This window comes from Rosa chinensis, chromosome 1 (genome assembly GCF_002994745.2).
Source record: "Rosa chinensis cultivar Old Blush chromosome 1, RchiOBHm-V2, whole genome shotgun sequence".
NCBI lineage: Eukaryota > Viridiplantae > Streptophyta > Magnoliopsida > Rosales > Rosaceae > Rosa > Rosa chinensis.
In genome coordinates, this window is record NC_037088.1 from 13,257,055 (window position 1) to 13,267,437 (window position 10,383).

The 10,383-nt window shown below is 44.6% G+C and overlaps 1 protein-coding gene across 1 annotated transcript; it reads right to left on the bottom strand.

Moving 5' to 3' along the window:
• Positions 1-987: 987 nt before the first annotated feature.
• On the bottom strand, positions 988-2,703 carry LOC112189035 (2-alkenal reductase (NADP(+)-dependent)-like). Its single transcript, XM_024328301.2, has 4 exons — positions 2,403-2,703; positions 1,937-2,281; positions 1,733-1,815; positions 988-1,601 (listed from the first exon to the last, which is right to left on the bottom strand). The coding sequence occupies exons 1-4, from the start codon at positions 2,646-2,648 to the stop codon at positions 1,223-1,225; spliced, it is 1,053 nt and encodes a 350-aa protein (XP_024184069.1). The 5' UTR covers positions 2,649-2,703; the 3' UTR covers positions 988-1,222.
• Between the last annotated feature and the right edge of the window lie 7,680 nt (positions 2,704-10,383).

The window sequence follows — 10,383 nt, forward strand, 5'->3', positions numbered from 1 at the left end:
ATGAGTACCTAGCCTTTTAACCCAATTTTGGTTAGACGTGCTTCAATAGTTTCTAATAAGTGAGCAACATTTGGATAATTGGTTTGTTCTTGATTTAGTTCAGTGGATCCTCCAAATCTTCAGCAGCTGGTGCAGATCTTCATTCTCCTTCTTTTTCCTGTTGATTTTCTATTAAACTTTTACATTTTCTAAACTAATAACTATTTTTTGGGTCGAGTTCTAACCTGATAATTAGGTGTTCTCTTACCTTTATTCCACACACACGTGTGATTAGCAATTTGCTACATTGATTGTTCTCTTAATAGTTTTAGTTTTCTAAATTATAGGCTATAGTAAAACTGTCATAGTAAAACTTTTGGTATCAAACATAAAGATTGTTATGACCTTTCAGATTGCTAAGCTACTGTAACACCAGTTATCGATACTCGATCATTAATCGGGATGATCATCAGATTTCCTTCATTAAAACTGCATTTCTAAAAGCGTCACCACTTCCCCAATTGCAAATGACAATGGAAGTGCTGAGGCTAATGAGGAGTGATGTATCAATTCTCAGTTTTCTCTTGTGCAAAATGAGAAAGAAATGAAGCTAATGCCTAGCTATATGCATGGGATCAGATCAGAAGAGAGGAGTTCAGATGGAGCCAGTTTTCATCCGTAATGCTAGAAGCTACTACCACGCGTTTCCACTTTAATTAAATACTCTCGATCAAAAGCCAAATGGACAACACCGTAGAACATGGATCAGAATCGCCAAAATCATTGCATTTTCCTTTCTTATTTTAACAACAGACATCACCATTACATTTTGCTATTTATACTCTTTGGTGAAACAGATCGAACACATATTGACATGGCCTTGATAGATTCTTTTCATAGATTAGAAATCTAGTTCAGCATATTGAAAGTAATGTAAATGTTTCTGTGTTTGACATGAAGATAGTAATAGCTAATTTAGACCATAGAAACACCAGCTAGGCAGCTATATGCATCAACTTCTCTAGAATTAATAATCAGCTTCCAGGCCTTATTAATGTATTAATGAAGGGAGTATATGGTGGACAAGTATACTTTTACATCCATGTATGATAATGATAAAGCTAGCTAGCTCTTGCACCCCTTTTACAATAGATAATTTTACCATATAGTATGTGATAACTATTGATGATACACCATATTAAGCTGGTTCATGCAGGCAAAGTAAGGAAATAATGGAGTTTGATCATTCTCGGGAAACAACAACAACCTGCTTTCCGACATTGCGACCTGTAAAGAGTCCAATCAGGGCCGATGGAGCACTTTCAAGGCCTTCAACTACATCTTCCACATATGTAATCTTCCCTTTTTTTATGTCAGGCAGAACCGTTTCAAGAAACTTCTCGTAAAGATGATAGTAATTCGCAACAATAAAACCTTGCATCCGGACCTCTCTAGAAAGAAGGAACATTAGATTGTGTACACCTTCAGGCTTCTCAAGGTTGTATTGGGATATCATCCCACAAACTGCAATTCGCCCGCGGAACTTCATGTTTGGAAGCACTGCATCCAGCATCTTTCCCCCAACATTTTCAAAGTAAATATCAATACCTTCAGGAAAGTACCTGGCATTTGTTTTGATGAAACATCAAATTATAAGGACCACTTCGAAACATCAAATAATTATAAGGACCAGTTCTAAATAACACCAGGGAAGTTCAGATAAGCACTATTTGCCAATACAAATGATACCGACCTTTTTAGAGCTGCATCCAAGTTAGGTTCTTCTTTATAATTGAAAGCCTCGTCAAACCCAACCTTGTTCTTCAGCAAATCAACCTTAACTCACAGAAAGAAACATACAACATTTAGAACATTAAAAGAAGTTGATTGCAATAATGAAAACCATAAAATGACAGTGGATTGATTGATCACAAAACAGCAAAGAGTCATGAAAGACCTTTTCTTTACTTCCAGCACTTCCAACGACATAGCAACCCATGAGTTTGGCAAATTGGCCAACAAGTTGACCTACTGCTCCAGATGCTGCTGAGATGTAGACCGTCTCCCCTTTCTTAGGTGAGCAAACTTCATAAAAACCTACATAAGCACTCAGTCCAGGCATTCCAAGAATTCCAGTATAGTAAGAAAGAGGCACATCAGTGTTGTGAATCTTGAACAGAGATTCTGTTGCATTTATGAGACTATATTCTTCCCAATCAGTGATTCCCCAAACCAAGTCGCCCGGCTTAAAGTTTGCATTCCCAGATTCCAAGACTTTAGCCACTCCAAATCCAGTCATAGGCTGCAAATATATATCACATGTAAGTAATCAATCCTGCATTTAAATTTAAATATGCACTACGTTCTTTGTACATCAATATCAAATGTGGAACATAATAGAAGCTAGACAGTCAGTGACTGACCGAACTAGGAGTGAAGCTTTTGGTATAAGGAGGAGAGCTAGGGTTGGTCATCCGCATTTTAATAGAAGGATCGCAGGACAAGTAGAGGTTCTTGACCAGAACACCAGTGGAACCTTGTGGGAGCTTCAGTGTGGCTGTACTAGTGGTCAATTGCATGTTAGATTCTTTGGGGAAGCCGGTGACATAGTCTTTGAATAACACCTGCTTGTTCCTCACTACTTGCTCTCTCTCTACACCGCTCGCCATTGCTATTTTCTTCTCTCTGTTTCTCAAAACCTAGTTCAATTCGTCTATTTATATACAGTAATAAGAGACACAGGGATCGAATTATGGTAAACAATTAGAATGGTGAAAGCACACACTCTAATAGTCATAGAGATGAGGTAGTCGCCTATGTCATCAGCAATTACCATATTAGACTGGTCAAAGCACTCACTCTAATAGAGATGAGGTAGTCGCCCATGTCATCAGCAATTACCATATTAGAATGGTCAAAGCACACACTCTAATAGAGATGAGGTAGTCGCCTATGTCATCCATCCATTGCTGATGGCTAGGAAGGAGGCGCGGGAAGGGGTGAACAATGTTAACAATGCTCCTGGGAATTTTTGGAAGCATCTCTGGAAACTTAAAGTGCCTCCGAAGATGAAACATTTTCTATGGAGATGTGCAATGGGATTTATACCGACTATGGAAGCGTTGCATTGGAAGAGAATTACTCAGCGGCGATTTGTTTCCGGTGTCACCAAGAGATAGAAACGCCTGTACACGCAACATGGAGGTGCGGAGAGTGTGTTGCTGTGTTCGAAAGGGCGGCTTTCTTCTCCAAACTGTCAACCGGTCAGTTTCCCTCTTTTATGGTGTTTTTTGATTATGCCATGTGTTCGTGTTGGAATTTGGACAGGGTAATGTCTATGACTTTTCAAACCTTGTACACGTAAGATGCGTTGAAAAGTCAAAGTGTCCACGAGGGATTCTGACTTTTCAACAACTAAATAAATCTCAGCCTCGACTTCCAACCCTCGTTACTCGAATGCCATGAGTCTTAGAACTGGAAGGTCACTCTTATAGCTCGGTCATCACCCAAGCCTGCAATGTCATGATCGACCAGCACTGCTCAGTTGAACTGTCAAAACCTCCCTCTACATGAGATTGCTCACAAATCACAAGGGCTTGATTTACTCAAATCAATGAGCAAATCTCACCTAATTGGACAAGTGTCACAATCCCATAACCAGCATGGCTGTGAATGTGGGTTGAAGATGATGTGATTAGAAGAGACCACAAAATGGTGACATCTGTCACCCACTCTGCCACCCACTCGACCAAACCCATGCTGATGGCATGTCAAAAAAGGAGCTGACACCCTTATTTTCGGGGCCAAGCCCATACTCCAACAGTGTACCTCAACCACCTCCAAGCCCTATAAAAAGAAGGACTCTTTCTTCATTCGGGGTCTCTTGATCACTTTCCAAAAATACCCAAAAAAACTTCTCCTCCTTCTCACTTTCTGATTTGATCATCGGAGCCTGACAGGCTAGCACCATGTTGAATTGACCGCTCAACCCTATGGAGAGAAGATAAACCCCACATCCAAGATCCTACCCCACCTCAGATTTCAACGGAACCCTGTTGACTTGATTCAAAAGAAATTTTGCATCAACAAAATGGCGCCGTCTCTGGGAAGGCTGGACGCTTATCACGTGTCTCCACCTTCTCACCCTCCACGGTTGAAATCCTTATTTTCCTTTTTCGTAGAGTCCATTTGCTTACTCACATTTGTTCTCTTTTTACCACATCCAAGATGGTGACCTGCGACTCGGAAACAGACCCAGAGTTTGATCACGACATTGGTACAAACACGAGCCGAAGTCGAACCAACAGACAGATTCTGAAGAGGAAGCCAAGGATGTTGGCCCAGAACCCCCCACAAGAAGCTTGCACATCAAGCTCTAAAGTCCAAGAGAAAGATCTGTCACACAAAAGCCATCAAAGACAAGCTCGGAGCCTTTGCCCATGTCTTGAATGACGTTCAAGCACAGACAGCCCTGATCAACCAGAAGTGTGAAAGCCAGGCAGTCACTAACGAGTGCTTGACGAGGCAGTTGGAGGAGGCTAACGAAGAACTTCTTGCGCAGCAAGAAAGGACTCGACGTATCAAGAACAACTTCAACAGAAAAAAGGATCACGAGAAATCCTCAGAATCTGAGGAAGGGCTGGACAGTGACAATGAGCTGACGAGTGAATCCGATGATAATGCATTTGAAGACGGAGGATTATACTCCAATGAAGATCAAAGGCGCCCAGGAATAAGAAAGTTGGGGCGCCAGACTCGGAGGGCTCTAACATCCAGTGGTCGGTGTAAGAAGGTTGCCAAACCAGTATTGGCAACACAAGTGCCCTTGACGGCAGAATCCATGGCAACCCTGGTTAGGCAAGCTATAGTTGGAGAGCTCGAGACCGTGTATAGATGTATGGATCAAATGGACAAAGGGCAGTTAACCTACATTCCCGATCTTGGCTCAGAGGAACTTCCGCTTCCATACACGGAGTCCATAATGCTGGGCAAAACTTCCAAGCATACCAAGTTCCAAAAGATTGATCTTTATGATGGCTCAACTGACCCCTATGACCACTTGGACAACTTCCGGTCGACCATGGATGGAAAAGATGCGACGGAGGCTAACCGGTGCAAAGCCTTTCCCCAAACACTCAAGGGTTCAGCCCTTAACTGGTTTCATCGCATTCCAGCTGGCACGATCCGGAGTTTCGGGGATATGCGTAGGGCATTCCTCGATGAGTTCATGATAGTCTCCAACCGGGTCTACACTCCAAACGACCTCACCCAGATAAGTCAACTACCCGAGGAAAATCTGAGAGATTACGTGATCCGCTTTCAAGGAGATTACCACCGATGTGAGGGGGCAGACGAAAAGATAGCATATGCTGCCCTTATGGGAGTATTTCGTTCCGGTCCATTCTTGTTTAAGATCATGCAAGACCCACCAGGTTCTTTCAAAGCACTCATGCACGAGGCAACGAATTACTCTCAGGCGGAGAACCTTAATTGCACAAGAGACATGATCATGGACCCTCAACCTGCCGTGGGAACAAAGAGAACTAATGATACTTCTTTTGGAATGAGAACCCAACCCAACGACAACAAGAAGCCCAAGCCCACCACCACTGGAGGAAACCCAGGAACTAAGCCAAAAGTGCCGCTGTCGCGATATGGGAAGTACACTTCGCTAGTTGGCTCGAAAACTGAGATCTTTGCTGTCGTCTCACGAGACCTTCCGGAACCTAAGAAGATCAGACCTCCGACAAAAGGAAGAATAGATGAGTCTCACTATTGCAAATACCACAGGGAATACGAACACTCCTTAGAGAAATGCTTGCATTTGGCAGACGTATACCAAGCTTTGATAGATAGGGGTGCCCCGAGCATACAACGCTTCATCAAAAAAGAAGGAAACCAAGCTGGTAATCCAAGGCCCGTTGGTCAGGAGGCACGCCCCAACAACCCCCGGACAGTCATAAACACGATTTCCGGAGGCCCAACCCTGGCCGGAAACTCCAATAGGTCTCGCAAGGCATATGCTCGATCTATTAACGAAGACATATTTTCGGTGGATGCTAGACCCACCAAGATGAGACGACTAGTACCAGAGCCCATCACCTTCACTGATGAAGACGGGGAAGGACTGATTTACCCACATAGCGACCCAATGTCCCAATCATCATTACGGCCTTGATTGCGGACTGCGAGGTAGCTCGTGTCCTGGTTGACAGCGGTAGTGCGGTAAACATTATCTCGGCTGTAGCGTTTGCAAAGCTAGGAGTCGAGCCCAGAATGCTGACATGAGGAACTACATCACTGACCTCATACGGAGGTGCGAAGATCCAACCCATCAGTCACATGCCATTGACACTCTCTTTAGGGACTTGGCCCAATGTTGGGACCTGCACAACCTTGTTTGTGATAAGCGACTGCCCGTCAGCTTATAATGTCATTCTCGGACGACCAGCACTCGGGGACCTGATGGCTAGAGTCTCATACTGTCACTTAACATTGAAGTTCCCTACGTCAAGCGGTATAGGAAAAGTTAGAGGAGACCAGGCTCTAGCACGAACTTGCTACGCTACAGACTCCAAGCAAAGCGTGGGACCTGAAATGATGGACACCATGATGGTATCATCAGAGGCCAGTCAATTAACTGATAAGGTGATCCCGGCCCAAGAGACGTGTGAAGAGAAAAGAAAGCTAAAACTCGAGCCAGTGGAAAAGTTGCTAGCTGTTGTCCTTTCAAATGATCATCCCAAAAGAGTAGTGAAGATTGGTGCCGAACTCGACGGTCACGTACGAGAGGATATAATTGGCTGCCTCCAACGAAATGTCGATGTCTTTGCATGGTCACATGATGACATGCCAGGAATCAAACCCGAGATCATCACACACAAGCTCAGCATTGACCAGGGGGCTAAGCCAATCAGGGAACGACGGAGGCCATCCGATTCAGAAAGATACGCTGCCATCAAAGGGGAGGTTGACAAACTCCTAAGGAATGGATTCATAAGACCCATGGACTACCATCGATGGGTGTCAAATGTCGTGATGGTGAATAAGGCAAATGGGAAATGGCGGATGTGCGTGGATTACACAAACCTAAATAAGGCGTGCCCAAAAGATAGCTTCCCCTTGCCGCGTATCGACCAACTCGTGGATGCTACCGCTGGACATAAGCTTCTAAGCTTTATGGATGCCTATTCAGGATACAACCAAATTCTCATGCACGAAGAAGATCAAGAACATACTTCATTCATCACCGACAAGGGGTTATATTGTTATCGTGTGATGCCCCTTGGTCTCAAGAATGCCGGAGCCACTTACCAACGCCTTGTGAACCACATGTTTGCCGATCTAATCGGTAACACCGTGGAAGTCTACGTTGATGACATGCTATTCAAGAGCACGCATGTTACAAACCATGTGGAGAATTTGGAGAAGGCATTCAAGATATTGAGGGAGTATGGAATGAAGTTGAACCCTAAAAGTGTGCATTCGGCGTCCACTCGGGAAAATTTTTGGGTTTCATGGTCAACGAAAGAGGGATAGAAGCCAATCCAGAGAAAATCCGAGCATTGCTTGACATGAAGTCCCCAAGGACGAGGAAATAGGTCCAAAGCCTCACTGGTAGAGTAGCAGCACTGAACCGTTTCATCTCGAGGTCCACCGACCAGTGTCTCCCATTCTTGAAAGGAGCAGGAAGGAGCATTAGCTGGACTGAGGAGTGCGAGAAGGCTTTCATCAGTCTGAAGGAACATATGGGAAAAGCACATGTGCTCTCTAAACCAAAACCAGGGGAAATACTCCTAATTTACCTATCGGTATCAGATGCAGCAATTAGTTCCGTACTTGTTCGTTAAGAAGAGAAGGATGAAGAAGCAATATACTATGTCAGCAAGGGATTCACGGATGAGGAATTCCGGTACCCGGAGATTGAAAATTGGCTCTAGCCCTCGTAACCTCAGCCAAGAAGCTTAGACCATACTTCCAAGCCCATTCCATCAAAGTAATGACTAATCAACCACTAAAGCAAGTGCTGTGGAAGCCCGAGACATCGGGAAGGCTTGTCAAGTGGGCGATTGAATTGGGGGAATTCGACATCCACTACCACCCACGCACGGCCATCAAAGGCCAGGCTGTGGCAGATTTTATATCAGAATTTACTCGCCCACTTTACCCTGAGGTCACGACTGATGTCCAAGAAAGTGATAAGCCACCAAGAGATGAAGCTCGACCATCAACAGAAAAAGTTCCACCTCTAAGAGAAGAGGTTCCTGCATCCAAGGACAGCGATCAAAGTCCAATATGGACGCTCCACGTCGATGGATCCTCCAACCAAGTAGGGAGTGGAGCAAGCCTGGTCCTCACAACCCCACACAAGGCAGAATTTGAGTATGCCCTCCGATTTAACTTCAAAGCGTCTAATAACGAAGTGGAATACGAGGCTCTCATCGCAGGCCTTCGCATTGCAAGAGAGCTAGGAGCAGCTCGAATTCGGGAACACAGCGACTCTCAACTCGTGGTCAACCAAGTATTGGATGAATATCAAGCAAAAGACCCCACAATGGCTGCATACCTTGGGAAAGTGAAATCTCTTCTATCAAGCTTCGCATCATATGAAGTCATACAAATACCGAGGGCACAAAACGAGCGTGCCGATGCATTGGCTCGACTAGCATCAGCCATCGACTGTGATGTCGGGCGAAGTACCCCAATTGAGCATCTAAACAAGCAGAGCATCAAAGAAGACCTGGAAATATCCCAAATCAATGGTGTACCCAGTTGGATGGACCTTGTCTACAACTATCTAGCTAAAGGAGAGCTGCCGGACGATTCTCTCGAATCAAGAAAAATCAAGTACCGAGATGGCGGCTACCTGATAATGAATGGGTCCCTGTACAAGCGCGGCTACTCTTCCCCTTACTTGGGCTGTGTAACCTTTGAGGAAGGAAGGAATGTACTGGTGGATATCCACGAGGGGCTTTGCAGGAATCACTCCGGTGTTCGCTCCTTAGCTCTCAAGACACTCAGGCAAGGGTATTTCTGGCCAACCTTGAAAGAAGATTCAAAATTGATGGTGCAGACCTGCAATGCATGTCAAAAGAACTTTACAATTCCGCGCCAACCAGCAAAACCTTTGACATCAATGAGTGCACCGTGTCCTTTCACCATTTGGGGTATCGACATAATAGGCCCTATGCCCAAAGGAAATAACAAGTCTACTCACGCCATAGTTTGTGTCGACTATAGCACTAAGTGGACAGAGGCTGAAGCCTTGACGACCATCACTTCACTCCAAGTGCAAAAGTTCTTATGGAAAAATATCATTTGTCGTTTTGGAGTCCCTTATGCGTTAGTGATGGACAACGGCAAACAATTCGATTGTACTTCACTCCGGGAATTTTGCTCAAAGTTGGGAATCAAGACACGCTACGCAGCACCATACTACCCGCAAGCCAATGGGCAAGTAGAGGCCATAAACAAGATTATCAAAAAGACTCTCAAGAAGAGCATAGGTCGTGCCATAGGAGTCTGGCCTGACCTGCTTCCTCGGATTCTTTGGGCATACAGGACAACACCCTGCACTTCCACAAAGGAAACTCCTTTTTCATTGGCCTATGGCTCAGAAGCAGTGGTACCAGTGGAACTGAAGACATTGACTCACCGAGTCGACACGTTCATCGTAGAGGAAAACGATCAACAATTGTGCCTCAACCTAGACTTGGTTGAGGAAAGAAGGGAGGATGCGGAGCTGTATCGGGCCGCATATCAACAACGAGTCACCAGATACTACAATCGCAATGTCAAGGAACAAAGTTTTCGAGTTGGAGACTTGGTCCTCAAAAAAGTCACACTTGCTTCAAAAGACAGACCTTCTGGAACATTGGGCGCCAACTGGGAAGGGCCCTATAAGGTCATTGGCATCGAACGTCCAGGAACTTACTCACTGTCCAATCTTGCCAGGAAAAGACTCGCCCACCCTTGGAACGTCTAGAACCTGAGGATCTACCATCAGTGAATACACTGGACCACCATCACTCCGTTTTTACCAGGAAAGACCTTCTCTCCATGCTTCCTTCCCTTGGGAGGAGACACTTATTCGTTTTTGTATCTTTCCACTTGGGTGTGCCCATCCAACTATCTTTTGTTTATATAGTGGCACGCCAGCTCATGTAATGCCTGTAGTATATTTATCAAGCATCAATTTCATTATTTTACATTGTATGTTCTAGTTGCATGATAAAATCGTGTTGAGATCGGAATTTGCAACAATCGAATTAGTTTGAAAAAACTCTATTGAATCAAACAATTCGGCAAAGACTTCCGTGCTAAGCATATGACTGATTAGTTCTAGTTATGTCAGCTCATTACTGACAAACTGGTGTCAATGCCCAGACGCGGACCAAGTGAGGT